A 21,923-nucleotide genomic window follows, 5' to 3' on the forward strand; every position below is an offset into this window, starting at 1 on the left:
CCCATCCAATCATCCATCTTCTTCGGGCCTATTAAGACATGGACGTCACAACTGCAAATAAACATCTAAATAAACTGCCTCGAAGTTGGGTTCCAATTTACAGCATTACTAACATTTCTGCTGCATGGTTTCAATCAAGCTGAGGCCCTGTTTCTCCTGTCATTAAAAAGACCTGCCTTCATCCTGCTGGGAATCACACAGCGGTATAGAAACAAACATGGAAAACACAACAAGGAGTCCAGATGAACTTCCAGCAAGCCTTCTCATTCCCTTCCCTGGGAGGTGGCCGGGAGACAGTGGGGAGGCTGGGGGAGGCTGGGGGAGGCTGGGGGAGGCTGGGGGAGGCTGGGGGAGGCAGTGGGGAGGCTGGGGGAGGCCGTGGGGAGGCGGAAGTGGGGAGGCTGGGGGAGGCTGGGGGAGGGCTGGGGGAGGCCGTGGGGAGGCTGGGGGAGACAGTGGGGAGGCTGGGGGAGGAAGTGGGGAGGCTGGGGGAGGCTGGGGGGCTGGGTGGAGGCTGGGGGAGGAAGTGGGGAGGCAGTGGGGAGGCTGGGGGAGGAAGTGGGGAGGCTGGGGGAGGAAGTGGGGAGGCTGGGGGAGGCTGTGGGGAGGCTGGGGGAGACAGTGGGGAAGCTGGGGGAGGAAGTGGGGAGGCTGGGGAGGCTGGGGGAGGCTGGGGGAGGAAGTGGGGAGGCAGTGGGGAGGCTGGGGGAGGCTGGGGGAGGGAGTGGGGAGGCTGGGGGAGGAAGTGGGGAGGCAGTGGGGAGGCTGGGGGAGGGAGTGGGGAGGCTGGGGGAGGAAGTGGGGAGGCTGGGGGAGGCTGGGGGAGGCTGAGGGGAGGAAGTGGGGAGGCTGGGGGGGGCAGTGGGGAGGCTGGGGAGGCAGTGGGGAAGCTGGGGGAGGAAGTGGGGAGGCTAGGGGAGGCTGGGGGAGGCAGTGGGGAGGCTGGGGGAGGCAGTGGGGAGGCAGTGGGGAGGCTGGGGGAGGCAGTGGGGAGGCTGGGGGAGGCTGGGGGAGGCAGTGGGGAGGCTGGGGGAGGCAGTGGAGAGGCAGTGGGGAGGCAGTGGGGAGGCAGAGGGGAGGCTGGGGGGAGGCAGTGGGGAGGCTGGGGGGAGGCAAGTGGTGAGGCTGGGGGGAACCAGTGGGTAGGCTGGGGTGCTTTCAGTCCTTATACCGTACATGGAACATTTTATACAGAGATCCTAATCAGTTTGTGAAGGGTACAGAACAGTTACAGAAGCATGGAGACATGCAGCTGAGTCAGACTCCTTCTGACTAAACCAGGAAGCGGAATGCAGCAGTCGAAACCAAGGAAGCTGAATGCAGCAGTCTAAACCAGGAAGCGGAATGCAGCAGAGTCAGACTCATTCTAAATAAACCAGGAAGCAGAATGCAGCAGTCGAAACCAAGGAAGCTGAATGCAGCAGTCTAAACCAGGAAGCAGAATGCAGCAGTCGAAACCAAGGAAGCTGAATGCAGCAGTCTAAACCAGGAAGCGGAATGCAGCAGAGTCAGACTCATTCTAAATAAACCAGGAAGCAGAATGCAGCAGTCGAAACCAAGGAAGCTGAATGCAGCAGTCTAAACCAGGAAGCAGAATGCAGCAGAGTCTAAACCAGGAAGCAGTATTACTTATGATCAGGATGCAGGGATTGAGCTCTGGAAGATTTCGGTGTGAATTATCTGGCCCAAATGTATTACTTGGGGCTCGAGCCGATTGGGGCTACTCTCTAGCAGATGATTACATGGGCTTCTTTCATTATTTATTTTTACATACTTTCTCATTGTTTCTGTGATCCAAAAATACGATTAACATTTAAATGAAATTCTTTAATAGTCCTGTGTAGTATTGTAGTATTTTGATACTTTGTGCAAGGCAATTAATAAGCATAAAAACTGGATAAGCATGGATCCTCCTGAGTGGCTCAGCGGTCTAAGACACTGCATTGCTACAGATGCTGGTACGAGACCTGTGCCGGCTGCGACCGGGAGACACATGGACGCACAATTAGCCCAGCATCGTCCAAGTTATGGGAGTGTTTGGGCGGCTGGGATGTCCTTGTCCCATCACGCTGTAGCGACTCCTGTGACTCCTGTGGCGGGCCAGGCGCATGCACGCTGACACGGTCACCAGGTGTATGGTGTTTCCTCCGACACAAAATGTTTTTTTTGTATGTATAAAATGTATAATAGTCATATTTAAAATATTTGCAACGGGCCGCTTCTGGGGGAATTCTGGTAGATGGAAACCATGTACTTGGGCCGATTCTGGGCAGTTATTAATTTTGATTCTGGGCAGTTATTAATTTTGATTCTGGGCAGTTATTCATTTTGATTCTGGGCAGTTATTCATTTTGATTCTGGGCAGTTATTCATTTTGATTCTGGGCAGTTATTCATTTTGATTCAGGGCAGTTATTCATTTTGATTCTGGGCAGTTATTAATTTTGATTCTGGGCAGTTATTCATTTTGATTCTGGGCAGTTATTCATTTTGATTCAGGGCAGTTATTCATTTTGATTCTGGGCAGTTATTCATTTTGATTCAGGGCAGTTATTCATTTTGATTCAGGGCAGTTATTCATTTTGATTCAGGGCAGTTATTCATTTTGATTCTGGGCAGTTATTCATTTTGATTCAGGGCAGTTATTCATTTTGATTCTGGGCAGTTATTCATTTTGATTCAGGGCAGTTATTCATTTTGATTCAGGGCAGTTATTCATTTTGATTCTGGGCAGTTATTCATTTTGATTCAGGGCAGTTATTCATTTTGATTCAGGGCAGTTATTCATTTTGATTCAGGGCAGTTATTCATTTTGATTCAGGGCAGTTATTCATTTTGATTCAGGGCAGTTATTCATTTTGATTCAGGGCAGTTATTCATTTTGATTCTGGGCAGTTATTCATTTTGATTCAGGGCAGTTATTCATTTTGATTATGGGCAGTTATTCATTTTGATTCTGGGCAGTTATTCATTTTGATTCTGGGCAGTTATTCATTTTGATTCTGGGCAGTTATTCATTTGGATTCTGGGCAGTAATTCATGTTGATTCTGGGCAGTTATTCATTTTGATTCTGGGCAGTTATTCATTTTGATTCTGGGCAGTTAATCATTTTGATTCAGGGCAGTTATTCATTTTGATTCAGGGCAGTTATTCATTTTGATTCTGGGCAGTTATTCATTTTGATTCTGGGCAGTTATTCATTTTGATTCAGGGCAGTTATTCATTTTGATTCTGGGCAGTTATTCATTTTGATTCAGGGCAGTTATTCATTTTGATTCAGGGCAGTTATTCATTTTGATTCAGGGCAGAGTCCGACACCCAATTCCGGGCCGATTCAATCAGTTCCGGCCCCCAGGAAGAGGGCCGCTTCTGGGCCGATTCCTCATTGCTAGCTTGGACGGTTCTTCTCAGCTCCACTCTGATCTGACTGGAGCCATTTAAATCCTGAGAGGAGAGACTTGCCTCTGTCAAGGAGAGACAAGAGAGAGAGAGGCAAGGTCACCTGTCCCGCTCTACAGAAACGGAGTGTGTGTGTGTGAATCAACACCCTGCACCAATACATTCCTGGTAAGTAATTAAAAGCAGACTGGGCTTCGGCCCACGTTATCAACTCATCAAGTTCACTGCTCATCAGGATAACAGGTCCAAATCTGCTGTCATTACAGGGCAGGAGATAAATCAATCCTCTAGCCTCCTGCTTTAAAGTCTCCTCCTCGCCGGATATATTTATATACCACCGACACCCCTGACAGTCTATTTACTGTAGGCAAATGAAAACTCACACACTACCTTGTAATGGGAGAGAGGAGCAAAAAGAAAGCATGTTGTGAGTTGGTTCTGGGGAAGACGGATGGTCTCAGTAAAAACACAGCCTTCCTTTAAGCCACCCATATAGACCCTTAAACACTCCTTTAAATAACATAGAGATGAATAAAAAACACAGCCCTCCTTTAAGCCACCCATATAGACCCTTAAACACTCCTTTAAATAACATAGAGATGAATAAAAAACACAGCCCTCCTTTAAGCCACCCATATAGACCCTTAAACAATCCTTTAAATAACATAGAGATGAATAAAAAACACAGCCCTCCTTTAAGCCACCCATATAGACCCTTAAACACTCCTTTAAATAACATAGAGATGAATAAAAAACACAGCCCTCCTTTAAGCCACCCATATAGACCCTTAAACACTCCTTTAAATAACATAGGGATGAATAAAAACACATTGGACTAGGCCCAGTGATGTCTTTTGTAGGAGCTATAGGGTAGTCTGGCGTTTAATAGAAGTGAGTTTCTTGTTTGAGTGGGAGGTGGGTAGTGGGAGGTGGGTAGTGGGAGGTGGGAAGGAGTTGTGGTGCAATAAGTTCACCTTCACAGAGCAAATATAAGATATTTTCCTGCAATCACTTCAGTAGCTATAAGCCCTCAGTCACATTTCAGTCACGACACCGACAACAACGGACATTGAACACAAAGACTACGCCGCATAATAAACAGACTTATCTCTCCTTCAAGGCACTAATGCTTCATTAGAGAAAACAGAGGAACGTTTTAGTCACGTTTTTGGATGATTAGGAGAAGGGTATCTGCCTCACAAGTTAACAAATTCAAAGCTGCGGTTGTTTTTGTGGTTGAAGCTGCTTGGATCCAGCCGGGCCGTCCCAGACAGGACACTCTCGGTGAGTAATTGGATCCAGCCGGGCCGACCCAGACAGGACACTCTCGGTGAGTAATTGGATCCAGCCGGGCCGTCCCAGACAGGACACTCTCGGTGAGTAATTGGATCCAGCCGGGCCGTCCCAGACAGGACACTCTCGGTGAGTAATTGGATCCAGCCGGGCCGACCCAGACAGGACACTCTCGGTGAGTAATTGGATCCATCAGGGACGTCCCAGACAGGACACTCTCGGTGAGTAATTGGATCCAGCCGGGCCGACCCAGACAGGACACTCTCGGTGAGTAATTGGATCCAGCCGGGCCGACCCAGACAGGACACTCTCGGTGAGTAATTGGATCCAGCCGGGCCGACCCAGACAGGACACTCTCGGTGAGTAATTGGATCCAGCCGGGCCGTCCCAGACAGGACACTCTCGGTGAGTAATTGGAGCCAGGCTCCTCTGGGTGGAAGGGGGATGATTCCCTTACGGATCCCACAAGAACATGAAAACTGGCAATGATGTCATCACATACCCAATGCTCCTCTTTAAGCTTTAACGCAGACCAGGAGGGGCACACTGAGCACATCTTTCACTCCTCCTCCTCCCTGCCTCACCTCCCTCGTTACCTTCCTCTTCTAGCCCCTGACACTGCTTTCTCCACGCCTGTGTGATTTGGTTGAAAATGAAAAGTGTTCAGGACCATGTTTGTCCATCAAGGTCTCCATTTCCTCCTAATTGGTATGTTTAGAAGTACATGCACATATACTGTATGCAATGCATATAAACACATACACACACACACACATACACACAGTGCACATGCACAGGAAATGACTTCCTCTCTGAAGGTCACAGGTCAACATCTTAAACATTACACATCACATATGCTATCATGAGCAACATAATCCTGACAACACAACACCTATAAATAACCAGGATGAAAAGGGACAGGATGAGCCTGGCAGTTAGGATCACAATTCAGTCATCTTACCTAAATTCCGCTGCTATTTGAAAACTTTGTGGTTCCCATGGCCAGACTGACAGTGTCTGTGGGAGGGGGGTGGGGATCACAGCCAGACTGACAGTGTCTGTGGGGGGATCATGGCCAGACTGACAGTGTCTGTGGGGGGGATTATGGCCAGACTGACAGTGTCTGTGGGAGGGGGAGATCAGGGCCAGACTGACAGTGTCTGTGGGAGGAGGGATCAGGGCCAGACTGACAGTGTCTGTGGAAGGGGGTGAGGATCACGGCCAGACTGACAGTGTCTGTGGGAGAGGGGGTGTGGATCACAGCCAGACTGACAGTGTCTGTGGGGGGGGGATCAGGGCCAGACTGACAGTGTCTGTGTGAGGGGGTGGGGATCACGGCCAGACTGACAGTGTCTGTGGGAGGGGTGGATCAGGGCCACACTGACAGTGTCTGTGGGAGGAGGGGATCAGGGCCACACTGACAGTGTCTGTGGGGGGGATCAGGGCCAGACTGACAGTGTCTGTGGAAGGGGGTGAGGCTCACGGCCAGACTGACAGTGTCTGTGGGAGAGGGGTGTGGATCACAGCCAGACTGACAGTGTCTGTGGGGGGGATCATGGCCAGACTGACAGTGTCTGTGTGAGGGGGTGGGGATCACGGCCAGACTGACAGTGTCTGTGGGAGGGGAGGGATCAGGGCCAGACTGACAGTGTCTGTGGTAGGGGGGTGGGGATCACAGCCAGACTGACAGTGTCTGTGGGAGGGGGTGGGGATCAGGGCCAGACTGACAGCGTCTGTGGGGGAGAGCAGGGCCAGACTGACAGTGTCTGTGGGGGGGATCAGGGCCAGACTGACAGAGTCTGTGGGAGGAGGGGTGGGGATCAGGGTCAGACTGACAGTACCTAGGCAAGTCAGTTAAGAACAAATTCCTATTGACAATGACGGCCTACAACCCGGACGACACTGGGCTAATTGTGCGCCGTCTTATGGGACTCCCAATCACGACTGGTTGAGATACAGTCAAGAATCAAACCAGGGTGCTGTAGTCTCTTCAGGTGACCCTGGCCATCACTAGTGACATTGAGCGCTGCAGTAGGCTAGAAGCTGCAGTAGGCTATGGGCTGCAGTAGGCTAGGGGCTGCAGTAAGCTACGGGCTGCAGTAGGCTAAGGCCAGAAATAGGCTAGAAGCTGCAGTAGGCTATGGGCTGCAGTAAGCTAGGGGCTGCAGTATGCTATGGGCTGCAGTTGGCTAGGGGCTGCAGTTGGCTAGGGGCCACAGTAGGCTAGGGGCTACAGTAAGCTAGGGGATGCAGTTGGCTAGGGGCTGCAGTTGGCTAGGGGCTGCAGTAGGCTAGGGGCCACAGTAGGCTAGGGGCTACAGTAGACTAGGGTCTGCAGTAGGCTAAGGGCTGCAGTAGGCTAGGGGCTACAGTTAGCTGGGGTTGCAGTAGGCTTGGGGATACAGTAAGCTAGGGGTTGCAGTTGACTAGGGGCTGCAGCAGGCTAGGGGCTACAGTAAGCTGGGGTTGCAGTAGGCTAGGGGCTACAGTAAACTAGGGGTTGCAGTAGGCTAGGGGCTGCAGCAGGCTAGGGGCTACAGTAAGCTAGGGGTTGCAGTAGGCTAGGGGCTACAGTAAGCTAGGGGTTGCAGTAGGCTCGGGGCTACAGTAAGCTAGGGGTTGCAGTAGGCTAGGGGCTACAGTAAGCTAGGGGTTGCAGTTGGCTGGGGGCAGCAGTAGGATAGGGGCTACAGTAAGCTAGGGGCTGCAGTTGGCTATGGGCTGCAGTTGGCTAGGGGCTGCAGTTGGCTAGGGGCCACAGTAGGCTAGGGGCTACAGTAAGCTAGGGGATGCAGTTGGCTAGGGGCTGCAGTTGGCTAGGGGCTGCAGTAGGCTAGGGGCCACAGTAGGCTAGGGGCTACAGTAGACTAGGGTCTGCAGTAGGCTAAGGGCTGCAGTAGGCTAGGGGCTACAGTTATCTGGGGTTGCAGTAGGCTTGGGGATACAGTAAGCTAGGGGTTGCAGTTGACTAGGGGCTGCAGCAGGCTAGGGGCTACAGTAAGCTGGGGTTGCAGTAGGCTAGGGGCTACAGTAAACTAGGGGTTGCAGTAGGCTAGGGGCTGCAGCAGGCTAGGGGCTACAGTAAGCTAGGGGTTGCAGTAGGCTAGGGGCTACAGTAAGCTAGGGGTTGCAGTAGGCTCGGGGCTACAGTAAGCTAGGGGTTGCAGTAGGCTAGGGGCTACAGTAAGCTAGGGGTTGCAGTTGGCTGGGGGCAGCAGTAGGATAGGGGCTACAGTAAGCTAGGGGCTGCAGTTGGCTGGGGGCAGCAGTAGGATAGGGGCTACAGTACAGGCTGCAGTAGGCTCTGGGCTACAGTACAGGCTGCAGTAGGATAGGGGCTACAGTACAGGCTGCAGTAGGCTCTGGGTTACAGTACAGGCTGCAGTAGGCTCGGGGCTACAGTAGGCTAGGGGCTGCAGTAGGCTAGGGGTTGCAGTAGGCTAGGGGTTGCAGTAGGCTAGGGGCTACAGTACAGGCTAGGGGCTGTAGTACAGGCTGCAGTAGGATAGGGGCTACAGTAGACTAGGGGCTGCAGTAGGCTATGGGTTGCAGTAGGCTAGGGGTTGCAGTAGGATAGGGGCTACAGTACAGGCTAGGGGCTGTAGTACAGGCTGCAGTATGATAGGGGCTACAGTAGGCTAGGGGCTGCAGTAGGCTAAGGGTTGCAGTAGGCTAGGGGCTACAGTAGTCTAGGGGCTACAGTAGGCTAGGGGTTGCAGTAGAATAGGGGCTGCTGTACAATAGGGGCTACAGTACAGGCTGCAGTAGGCTAGGGGTTGCAGTAGAATAGGGGCTGCTGTACAATAGGGGCTGTAGTACAGGCTGCAGTAGGCTAGGGGTTGCAGTAGGCTAGGGGCTACAGTACAGGCTAGGGGCTGTAGTACAGGCTGCAGTAGGATAGGGGCTACAATAGGCTAGGGGCTGCAGTAGGCTAAGGGTTGCAGTAGGCTAGGGGCTACAGTAGGCTAGGGGCTACAGTAGGCTAGGGGTTGCAGTAGAATAGGGGCTACAGTACAGGCTGCAGTGGGCTCGGGGGTACAGTACAGGCTGCAGTAGGATAGGGGCTATAGTACATATTACAGTAGGCTCAGGGCTGCAGTAGAATACAGGCTGCAGTAGGATAGGGGCTACATTACAGATTACAGTAGGCTCGGGGCTACAGTACAGGCTAGGGGATGCAGTACAAGCTGCAGTAGGATAGGGGCTACAGTACAGGCTACAGTAGGATATGGGCTACAGTACAGGCTACAGTAGGATAGGGGCTACAGTACAGGCTGCAGTAGGCTCGGGGCTACAGTACAAGCTGCAGTAGGATAGGGGCTACAGTACAAGCTGCAGTAGGCTCGGGGCTACAGTACAGGCTGCAGTAGGCGCGGGGCTTCAGTACAGATTACAGTAGGCTCGGGGCTACAGTACAGGATAGGGGCTACAGTACAAGCTGCAGTAGGCTCGGGGCTACAGTACAGGCTAGGTGCTACAGTACAAGCTACAGTAGGCTCGGGGCTACAGTACAGGCTCGGGGCTACAGTACAGGCTAGGAGCTACAGTACAAGCTGCAGTAGGCTCGGGTCTACAGTACAGGCTGCAGTAGGCTCAGGGCTACAGTACAGATTACAGTAGGCTCGGGCTACAGTACAGGCTAGGGGATACAGTACAAGCTGCAGTAGACTCGGGCTACAGTACAGGCTGCAGTAGGCTCAGGGCTACAGTACAGATTCCAGTAGGCTTGGGGCTACAGTACAGGCTAGGGGCTGCAGTACAAGCTGCAGTACGGGAGGTAGAGCCCTTGGTTATTGCCTCCAGATGTCAGAGATTCAGGAGACAAACACAGATCACAGAGGGAGGCACAGGCCTTTTGTTTAGGATGGTCTGTTTTTTATATGGAACAGAGAGAGAGTTTAGGCTCTGGGCTGTCCTGTCCTCAGTCTGCATGGGTGCCTTATTACTGTAGCCTCCTCGCATCCAGAGTCAGCACGGAAGGAAAAAAGAGCACACACTGCTAAACACATCATAAAATATTCATCTGTGTAATTGGGACGCTAATTCACATTTCTTCAACTGCATTGAGTTCCAAGAGCGGAGCACTGCACGTCTATGTCTGTCTGCGCCCACACCACCACGTCCAACAGCTCCATGTCAAAACAAATCATCTGAGCAGCAACACAATTAATCAAAACTGCAACTGCAAAAAATAAGATTAAGGGACTTAAGTATCAAGCCTGTATAATGTCTTACAAAACTTCACTAATGAGCCCACAACTAGAGAGGGACAGAGAGAGAGAGAGAGAGAGAGAGAGAGAGAGAGAGAGAGACAGAGAGAGAGAGAGAGAGAGAGAGAGAGAGAGAGATACAGAGAGAGATACAGAGAGAGATACAGAGAGATACAGAGAGAGAGAGAGAGGGAGAGAGAGAGATACAGAGAGAGGGAGAAACAGAGAGAGAGAGAGAGAGAGAGAGAGAGAGAGAGAGAGAGAGAGACAGAGAGAGATACAGAGAGAGGGAGAGAGAGAGACAGAGAGGGAGACCAGAGAGAGGGAGAGAGAGATACAGAGAGAGGGAGAAACAGAGAGAGAGAGAGAGAGAGAGAGAGAGAGAGAGGATAGGAAAACACCAGCTATTCTGGTACAAACTACTGTGTAGATTTTAATGTCACATTCAATTTTCTGCTCCCTGCTTCTCCCATATCCCCATCCAAAAACAACTATTTAATGCATCACTCCTAATTAGATGATTAGTGCTTGGAAGGGCAGGAGATGAGTCATTTGCATAATTCAATCATAAAAGTTAGAGATACATATTTCTATGTTCGTTTGTACAATTATCTGGGTTGTCCTGGGGCTGTGATATTAATGTGATTAAACAATACTCCTGGAGCCTAGTGTCCTCCGTTAAAGCACTGCTAGAGGCAAACCCCAAATGAATGTTAGGAGACAATTCATTTGACTCTACATGACTGTAATAAATATAGCCGCGCTGCAGATGTGTCATTAAGCCCAGGAAGAAGATGACACCAGTGACTCTGGTCTCCTACATCACGAAGAGACGGTGGATGTAATTTCTACCCCAGCGAGAGACGACAGCCCCCCTCCGTACGCCGCACACAACATAAACATTTTGTAGGCCGTCATTCTATAGAAGAATTTGTTCTTAACTGAATTGCCTGGTTAAATAAAGGTAAAAAATAAAATATTGCTCACATATCTATCATATGCAATTCACATCAAGTCCTCACACATGCAGACGCTCTCTGCTCTCTTCTCTCCACCGTCCTAAACGGAAGGCTCAGGCTCAATTCACTTCCACACATTCACACTCTATTTACTGTGTAAAATGATGAACTGAATCATTTAACTATTACATTATTAAAAATATTATGAGTGACAGCTTATGATTATGACACTTTACTGAAATAAATGTGCACGAGGTCCACGGAGTCCATAGAAGCATATTTCCAATCCCTAATTGACCACAGGTCTTTGCTTTGCCTCCAATTCATTGGTTATGTATGGGACTAGTTATGGGACTAGTTATGGGATTAGTTAGGGGACTAGTTATTACAGGGCTGTGGCTTGGAACAGGCACTCCACAACATTCATAACATATTGTATGGCCACAGGTTGTTTTATAAAAATCTGGAAGTGTTCTCTCAGACACACGACACATAAACACACACACGACACATAAACACACACACACACACACACACACACACACACACACACACACACACACACACACATAAACACACACACACACACACACACACACACACACACACACACACACACACGTCTAGGGGCAAGCTAACCCCAGTCATAAAAATATCAAAGTATTTCAACCTTTGCTTTTACAATGAAGTGCTATAAATCTCACATGGGGAAAGGTCGGGATGTTAGAATTTACACAGAAAAGTAATTTAAGGAAATGGGGGAAAGTCAGACTAAATTATTTTCTCAATTTACCCAATAATAATTATCATATTTCTTTAATGATTACATTTATTACCCAATAATAATGATCATAGTTATTTAATGATTACATTTATTACCCAATAATAATTATCATTGTTATTTAATGATTACATGTACTACCCAATAATAATGATCATAGTTATTTAATGATTACATTTATTACCCAATAATAATTATCATAGTTATTTAATGATTACATGTACTACCCAATAATAATGATCATAGTTATTTAATGATTACATTTATTACCCAATAATAATTATCATAGTTATTTAATGATTACATGTATTACCCAATAATAATGATCATATTTCTTTAATTGCTTTAATTACCTAAAGAAAATATACTAATTAAAATGGGTGCCAGAAAGTTTAAGCATGTCTTCACAGACACAATTTATATTTTAAACTGAATAATTTAACTATTACGATTACTGTACATTAGTCAAATGGGGGACTACAAGGAAGCCTTGCAGCCAAACCATTACACAGTGAATCCATTTTACCTCTCATCTGGACTAATGTGTGTGTGCTGCTGTAACAGTAGGTTCATTAGGCACCGGCCGGCTGACACAGCCTGCACCAGGCAGCTTGCTGACACCACCGCAGCCTGCACCAGGCAGCTGACACCATCGCAGCCTGCACCGGGCAGCTGACTGACACCACCACAGCCTGCACCAGGTAACTTGCTGACACCATCGCAGCCTGCACCGGGCAGCTGACTGACACCATCGTAGCCTGCACCAGGCAGCTTGCTGACACCACCGCAGCCTGCACCAGGCAGCTGACTGACACCCTCACAGCCTGCACCAGGCAGCTTGCTGACACGATCGCAGCCTGCACCGGGCAGCTGACTGACACCACCACAGTCTGCACCGGGCAGCTGGCTGACACCATCGTAGCCTGCACCGGGCAGCTGACTGACACCACCGCAGCCTGCACCAGGCAGCTGACTGACACCATCACAGCCTGCACCATGCAGCTTGCTGACACGATCGCAGCCTGCACCGGGCAGCTGAATGACACCACCACAGTCTGCACCGGCCAGCTGGCTGACACCATCGTAGCCTGCACCGGGCAGCTGACTGACACCATCGCAGCCTGTACCGGGCAGCTGACTGACACCATTGCAGCCTGCACCAGGCAGCTTGCTGACACCACCGCAGTCTGCACCGGCCAGCTGGCTGACACCATCATAGCCTGCACCGGGCAGCTGACTGACACCATCGCAGCCTGTACCGGGCAGCTGACTGACACCATTGCAGCCTGCACCAGGCAGCTTGCTGACACCACCACAGCCTGCACCGGGCAGCTGGCTGACACCACCACAGCCTGCACCGGGCAGCTGACTGACACCATCGCAGCCTGTACCGGGCAGCTGACTGACACCATTGCAGCCTGCACCGGGCAGCTGGCTGACACCACCACAGCCTGCACCGGGCAGCTGACTGACACCATCGCAGCCTGTACCGGGCAGCTGACTGACACCACCACAGCCTGCACCGGGCAGCTGGCTGACACCACCACAGCCTGCACCGGGCAGCTGACTGACACCATCAGAGCCTGCACCGTGCAGCTGACTGACACATGGGTCGTTCCACCTCAAAAAGTACAAGAAAGAGGATTTAGACACCCACCATCTCAGATTGTTCTGAAATCATTGATGTAGGTAGTAACAGATACGATTAGTATTCCTGAGGGAAAAAAAAGTTTAAATATAATTTGATCTCTAAGAAATTAAGCTTATTGATTTGCAATTTGAATTGATAGAACTCAAATAGTATTCAATAAACATAGTGCGCAACATCCGATTGTGACCAAATGACTTCCTACCAAAGAGTAAGACACAACGAATCCGAAAAAATGGACAAAAGCCACCCACGGACCGCCATGTCAATCCAACCCTAACAACCGATATAGACAGTTCAGTTCTCTATGTTTGACAAGTAGTATGAACCTGTGGCTATTCACTGTGAATCTGGAGATGTATTTTTCCCCGTTCAGAGAAATTTGCTTGTATTATTTACCATAAAGCCACACTATTTTATCCATTTTAATGGTGTCTTTTGTTTATTAAATAGATCACAGCATTTCCTTTGCAACTTTGGGTAGAAAACCTAGAGATTTGGCTCATTGCTGGATCGAATCCCTGAGCTGACAAGGTACAAATCTGTCGCTCTGCCCCTGAGCAAGGCAGTTAACCCACTGTTACCCAAGCGCCGAAGACGTGGATGTCGATTATGGCAGCCCCCCGCACCTCTCTGATTCAGAGGGGTTGAGTTAAATGCAGAAGACACATTTCAGTTGAAGGCATTCAGTTGTACAACTGACTAGGTATCCCCCATCCCCCTTTACTTTCATTATGAATATAAACTATGTGGTCATCCTCACAACTAAAGCAATTCAGTTTGTCTCTTAGCAAGCTAATGCTTCAGCCCAACTCTCTTTGAAAAGTCCAACAAGTGGCAGCTCTCTGAGAGGGCAATCCCTACGGTGCAATTCCAATATGAAGACTTTTCCTACAAGCCCAAAACTTTGATGGAGAAATGGGCTAGCTAGGGACAAAAATGTGGTGACAACCCTTATAGAACCCAATACCATTTGCAAAAAAAGGTGTTCCTAATGTTTGGTACACTCAGTGTATATGGTATGTGGTTGGGACTTTTCCCATTGAAGACCATTAGAGACCATAACATTGAAACCAATAGAACTGCTGTAGATAAATGGTTTGCTTGTTCACCAGGAATGGTCTAACAGTAACTAATCCATACCTTTTTTGAAGGGAATAATCCACTCACAAGGGGTCAATTTCTTGGACACAGATTAAGTTTAAAAGAAGGACAAATGTAATTGCTTTCATGGAGGACTGGTCTCAATTGTGAAGACGACCACACAATGTATTATCATCACGAGCCAAATCTATTGGTTTTCTACCCAAAATTGCAAAGGGAATGTTGTGATCTATTTACTATACACAAGAGACCAGCAAATTTGGAGAAAAAAAGAGTGTGGAGGTATAGCAGGAACATTAGCATCTAGTGGTCAGAATCTGGTACTTTCATACCACTTTATGGTAAATAATGCAAGATACTTCAATGACTCATTTCTCTAAACAGAGGGAAAAACTATCAACAGATTCACTAGGAATATATGACATAGTATGGAGAAGCAATACTCCAAGCCACAGCTTTATACTACTTGTCAAACATAGAGAACTGATACTGTATACTGGTAGGTGGGGGTTGGAATGGCATGGGGTGTGGGGGATCTATGGGCGGCGTTTGACATTTTTGGCGGGATTCCTCATGTCTTACTCATTGGTAGGAAGACGTTTGGTCCAAATCGGATGTTGGTTACTATATTTATTGATTATTATCTGAATCCTATAAATTAAAATGGCCAATTTGGGTACAATCAATTAGCTTATTTTCTTTCAGATCAAATTACATTTCAACAAAATAACGTTTCAGGAATGGCAATTTGACCTGTTTCTAACTACATAAACGATTTCAGAACCATCTGAGATGGTGGGTATCATGACATGGAACGACAACCATGAAACACGCGAAAAACAACCATGAACACACAGAAACACATGCATGCATGAGCAGGAGAGAGCCATGCACAGAGGGCCATGCTTAAATGCCATCTAAACAGAAAAACAACCATGAACACACAGAGACACATGCATGCATGAGCAGGAGAGAGCCATGCACAGAGGGCCATGCACAGAGGGCCATGCTTAAATGCCATCTAAACAGAAAAACAAAAAGCACTCCTTCACTATTTAATGAGGCTGATCTCTCCAGAGCTTTGACAGTGCTTGGTGCAACTCCTCACATCAAGTGGGGTTAATTTATTATTTAAAGTAGAAAAGGGCATTGGGAGCAGATATGTAATAAAATCAAGCTGAAGAAGAAGCCAGTGTATAATTGATGGTTGACATTAAGGAGCAGTGGAGGTTCTAGACAGAGTGACACGCTCCCTGCTGATTGGAGGAGATTGGAGGAGACAGGGGTGTGTCTTGGGTGGCGTGCTCAACCGGGTGTATCGCTGCCCAAGGCTAGGCTACAGGCAGGGAGCTGGCCATATGGAGCAGTTAGACTGGCCAACACACACTGACAACCAACGCCACCTCTATACACACACAAAAAAATGAACCTGTTACTGTAGCAGATACTGTACTTCAGTCATCAATTCCATGTGTCTCTGATTTCACCCAGACATCACTGGGGTATTCTCTATTAACATTCAATATGGGACACTCTGTGGAGTCCACAGGACAAGGGATCATGTACTGATTCACCACACAAACACAAGCGAAGGAAATGACAGTGGTTTGGCCAATGTACCCATCCACCATAGATCTAACAAAACATTTCCAGAACCTCACATTTACCCACAGATTTTAATCAAGCAGAAAATCTGGATCATTTTTTTTTAGGAAACCTTAAATGGTGTTAAAATGTGCAGCTGGAATTTTTATCCGGGCATCCTGGAGATTTAAAGCAAGCCTTTATAGATGAATGACTTAAAATAAGGAAAGAAGAAGCTTATTCTGTTAGACTTTCTAAAAACTCACAAGGTTATCATTAATTATGATTAAGTTCAATTTTCATTGATTTCTAACCAAAATGTCTGATTAGGAGTGATGTGGGTTATGGCTCACTGAGCCTCAAGGAACCTGTTACATCTCGTTTAGAAGACTAATGTTTAAAGGCCTCACTGATCTCCTCAACAAGCTATCTCCAAGACCTCTCCGGTCTCTTCAGTCAGCAGCAGTTTTTTTGTCTCTCGTGGTCATCTGCATTTGGTGAATGGTTAAATGGTTAATCCAATACACCTTTGAGGGAAGAAACACGAGGAGAGTGGAAAAACAGCACAGATGTTCATCTCTAATGTCATTTCCATTACATTTCCTAAGTGCAGTCCCCAAGTGCAAACTAGGTTAGCGTTATGTTTAGCTTGCAAATTATTTTTAATAAATAATGAATGCAATAAAAACATGGAGATCAATCGCGAGCTGAGATATCATAAAAGGAGCCCTAAGTGCCGCCTATGTTTGCTGATTTGGACATTTTACCGTTTTCAAATTGTCCTTGTCAGTGCTAAAGGTTTTGTCGAGATGTTTTGATTTCTTGATGACTCTATCCACTATTCCAGTTTACAGGCTTCCTGCGTCTACTGAGAGATATGCACTGCGTCCATGAAGAGATATCCACACGTTTTCTTTCCCTCGCTTTCATTCTCTCCCGTCACTTCGCCAAATAAAAGGGGGGGATAGGCCTGTTTTCACTCATTAGTTACAACCATCTGGTGGTGGGATGGTGGATGATGTTTAAATATGACTATAAAAACAGCGCTCAGATGGGCGCGCGCAGGCAGGTGAGCAGTAAAGCACGGAGGCCAAGGTGCAAATTCAATTCTCTTGCCACCCATACTGTATTACTCAGGCAATTTCATTACGCATCAGTGGCTGCAATCTTTGTGAAGTGAGCAGCACATAGCCTACACTATAACCTTCAACATTGCAGTGAATGATGTATTATAGTAACCAGTTCACTTCTAATACACATATAGAATCTCTCTCTCCTAGGGTACATTTGACAAGTGCAACAGATCAAAGTCAAACGTAATAATAGATCCAGGGATTGTAAAATCAGGGAGGAGAGGCTGAAAGGTTAATGACCGAATCTTGCCCAAACTGACCATCTGGACATGAAATACTAACATATTCCTGCCTCCCTCTCTCTCCCACCATGCTTCTGTTTCACCCTCTCTCTCAGTGATCGCTGTGTAAAATATAATCTATATTCCTCTCCAAGCATAACCCCAAAGCAGATTATCTCCAATTGAAAGTGTGTGTGTGTGTGTGTGCGTGTGTGTGTGAGTGTGTGTGTGTGTGTGTGTGTGTGTGTGTGTGTGTGTGTGTGTGTGTGCGTGCGTGCGTGCGTGCGTGCGTGCGTGTGTGTCACAAGAGTAGTCTAGCTCGTGTTGAGGACATATTTAATGCATCGTTGTATCCTCTCCATGCGCTCCCTTGTCATTTTCACACCAAACTCACCACCGAGAGATACAATAATCTTGATCCCCTTTCTGACAGCCGGATGTTTAATTGAATGTTATATCAGGTAAGACAGACGGTTTAAAATATTTATACTTTTTTGCAAATATTGATGTAGTTCACTTGAACGCTGTATAAAGTGGAAGACTGAATACTGAAACATTTGAAATGTCTTGTAATAAATAAATCAAATAAAAATAGCGGTCAAAATACAGCCTTACGCTTACTCCTACGGCACAAGTGTCCACTTTATCTGTAATCAATACACCAATCCCATCAAAATATATCAGACTCAGTTTAACAACACATGCATGATCCGATGCGTCAGAGATGGAAAGGTATTTGGTTTCAAATAGATGGTCAAGATGCCATATAAAAAATGTTTGATGTTGGCAAATTGCGAAATAAAGACAAAAAGTTTAGCATAAAGTACTTCATTTTTTGTTGACGCATAATTAATTCAGACAAAATTAAATAATGTGGTCAGAAATAAAAAATGTGTTAAAAGGTGTTATATGCTGTGATTTTCAGAGTGAATAACTTCAGTGTGTGTGTGTTGTGACAGCGGGACACACAACATGAACACTTTTCTACAAATAGATTTCTCTTTTGGTTTCACAACTATTATTACAATCATCATCATCACATCTCTATTGATTAAATGGGAATTTATAATCATCATCCATGTCTTGTCTTAATCTACATGATATAACAGCAACCCTGAATGCGCATTCGTGGGTCCAGCATCTATTCAAGGTAACTTTTTGTTACGTTTATTTTCACATGTGAAAATCCTGTCTTTGTATTGAATTACCAGCCTCCTCTTTTGTGGAGAATAATCAGAATGGCTTATTGTCGAAGTAGCCGGGGGAGCTGCTGGAGAATAAAAGTTGCAATTACGTACAACGAGACAATGAGGGGAAAAAACGTTGAGGTTCGGAATGCTAAAGCTCTTGGGAAAAGAGGGCACTGGTCTGTTTAGAGTTATTTTCCTCATCTGACATTGTATGGGAACACTAATGCATCTGTCATGATAACAAGCTAAGAATAACACCTGGACATCAAACCGAGCAGAGAATCCATCCGAGGTGATTCATTCAGAACTGTCTCATTGATTTATTAAACACACAAGCAACATCTGCAGCGCACAGCCAGCACCGTGCACGGGTTGAAGATCAACTCGAGGGGAAAGGGAGAGGAGAGGTCCCACTGGGCACACACTGGTTGAATCAATGTTGTTTCCAAGTCATTTTAATGAAATTATGTTGAACCAACGTGGAATAGACGTTGAATTGAAGTCTGTGCTCAGTGGCATTAGTAAAAAAAAATATATATATATATATATATATATATATATATTTTTTTTTACGTGGTTTGTCCTGCTTTAACTGGCACGGAATTACTCAGTGACAGAAAATGCAACCAAATGTCCACAAATGTAGCCTCATTAAGTGAAATCCACATCTAAAACTTCTCTCATCCTTACTTTTAATTATATTTTCTCACTGGTAGAATCGAATGGATTCTATACAGAGACACAGCGGTCTGTTTAATTTAGTCATTTAGCAAAAGAGAGGTGGACTTACATGTTTGCCTGCTCATTACAATGATATAGATTTATGGGATTTATATCAAATTACACTCAGGTAGACTTGAGGAACTTAAATGAAGAAACTTAAACTTCATATACCACAACCTGCTCTATTGCTCCTGAATGACGCCGGAATGGCATAATGGTTAATCGTGAGACGTGCTTTATTAACAAACCAAAAAGAACACAATTCTTCTTAGTGAAAGTCCTAATAAATATTCGAAATGAACAATCAAGCAGTAAGCTTACTGTTGTCATGTGTATTATAGTGTTGTGATCTGAATATTAATTAGGCTTTATAGGAAAAGTATGTTGCATCACATTAAAGGTCAATATGATGAACGTCAAAGTGAGAAAAGTTGCTATTTAATTCAAAGTAATTTTTCTCAATGCCAACATATTGTAAGTATGTGGGGAAACGATCTAGAGCTTTGATACACGACGAAACAATGAGCTGCAGCTATAGGGGGGAATGCTTAAAGGTGATTGCTTATAAGTTATGAATAACTCAACTACTTCCCTCATACATTGCTGTCTATAAAATTGAACCATTGTAGCCTCTATTCAGATAGAACTAGTGCGTGTGTGTTCAAGAGAGACAGAGAGAGTGAAGGGTACAGACGTCAATGATTGAATTAACTGTCCACAATGCTTTAATGTTAATTCATAATATAGTAGCCTAGCATCATTTTGCTCGTGCTTGTATTATTTATTTCAGCAATGGTAACTGAAAGACACAGTGTAGCCTAATGCAGCGTTTTGCTACACATTTTGATTAACCTCAGTTGGTGCATCTATAAAAAAAAAGTTAGTTGAAAACTTTTAGTTCATTGCCCCGTCTCTGCTCTGCTTTTGGGGCATCGCAGTGGGGCTGCATATGAAACATGGTAAGAAGGAAACAGGCAACTAACCTGGCATTGGTGCAGTCGTTGTACAGCGCCTCGAAGTCCTTGCGGGTGATGAGTTTGCAGCGATTCACCCCGGGCTGAATAGCCCCAAGCCCCCGCAGAACTCGGACCTGTTCCACCGTGCACACGACGGGGCATATATCCAGCCGCTTCAGCTTGGTGTAGACGGTGTGCAGACCCCCGACCAGATGTTTCAGGAAGAGGTCGAAGACCTGCGGCAGGCAAATAAGTTCTTGACCGTCCACGTTGAACGAGGCTACCCTGACCCCGTGCACCTCAACCATTTTGCACTCGTTATTGCCGCTTGTGCCGTTTCCATTTCCACCGCCTCCTCCGCTGATGAAAGAGTTGATCATGCTGCTTGTCAGTCTCGGGGACTCGGCTGGGCTTGTATACAGCGGATCGGGGCGAAATAAGCTGCCAGACTCCAGAGTAGAGGTTTGGGAAAGCACCGGCGGAGTTGCTGACACGGCCATAGTTTCTCAAGTGTCTTCCTGTCTCACCCTTTGCGTTTGTTTTCTCTTCTCGATCACTATTTGTTTCTCTTGATGTTTCACATGCACTGTCGCTCACCTCGGATAATCGGCAACGGGCAACTACCTATCTCACAAGTGCGGTGGCTAGAATGAGAACCATCCGATTCCGTTTCAATTAGCCAGCCCACAGAGAACTGGATTGGCAGCTCCCACCACCAACGAGGAGCGTAGCAGTTTACGCGCGAGCATCATATTGGCCCTTTAAGCATGAATGGCAGGGCTCCTAGTTAGAGGGGCGAGTATCTGTTGACAGCTACTCCGCTACTGGATAATAACCTTTTTACAGACTGTTAGCGTTCATTTGAAACCATTAAGACCTGAATTAAAATGTTTTATTCTTATTGGTACAAATATTAAAACATGTGACGTTTGTTATTGTAATGTTATTACATTGCTATTGTATTATAATACATGTAGACCCATTGCATCAGGCATATAGCCTAATAAAATATGATTCGGTTTTTAGGTTTTTAGGTTATTGATTCGCATCAAAGAAAAGAAGTGAAAGACAAAACAGTAGAGATAATAAACACCAGTACAGGTGAGGTTGGAAGCCCAAAAGGGATTATATGAAAACAACACCAAAAATATAAGTACACATTTTTTTGGGGTTCAATCAGTTAAACAGCATTTTAATTATAATTGTACATGATATACTCAGTATACAAGAAAAAACATGTTTGAACACGTGTGTGTGCATGTGTGTGTGAGTGTGAAAGGGGCTACATGGAGGGGATTATTGTGTAGTTTGGTTCATCAAGCTGAAACCCAGTCGTCGCTAGAAGTCATTGAGGGATGATGAGGTTTTGGCAAGGTGAAGACAAGAATTCCAGAGTATGGTTCCTCTGTATCTGATAGAGAATCTGATAGATTATTAGGATCATTACTTTGATTAGCCTTATAGCCATAATGATTACGATTATTGTAATAATAGTTGTTGATATTGTTATTGTGGGTTACCCCTGCTACTATAATAGGCATACCAAGGCCAATATCATGAGCTCTGTGAGGCAGTAGTTATGTTTGGGATTGCCTGCTGGTTGAAGACAGAGACATACATACAGTATTATGGCTCTGGTTGAAAATCTATACTGGTTACTCACAATTACTGCAGAATGTTTATCAGACCCAACGCGAATAGACCTGATCATAAAAATAAAAA

General features: G+C 46.4%; 1 protein-coding gene across 8 annotated transcripts in view; it reads right to left on the reverse strand.

Annotated features, from left to right (window-relative positions):
* The window catches only part of LOC115115796 (dachshund homolog 2-like), a 324,950-nt gene extending 304,113 nt beyond the window's left edge, over positions 1-20,837 (reverse strand). For all 8 annotated transcript variants that reach the window (XM_065004911.1, XM_065004909.1, XM_065004908.1 and 5 more), the window contains exon 1: positions 20,229-20,837. In XM_065004911.1, coding sequence (XP_064860983.1) covers positions 20,229-20,701 — 473 coding nt within the window. In that variant the 5' untranslated portion in view covers positions 20,702-20,837. The remainder of the gene's footprint in view (positions 1-20,228) is intronic.
* Positions 20,838-21,923: the final 1,086 nt, after the last annotated feature.

The sequence above is a fragment of the Oncorhynchus nerka genome, linkage group LG19 (genome assembly GCF_034236695.1).
Source record: "Oncorhynchus nerka isolate Pitt River linkage group LG19, Oner_Uvic_2.0, whole genome shotgun sequence".
In the NCBI taxonomy this organism is placed as follows: domain Eukaryota; kingdom Metazoa; phylum Chordata; class Actinopteri; order Salmoniformes; family Salmonidae; genus Oncorhynchus; species Oncorhynchus nerka.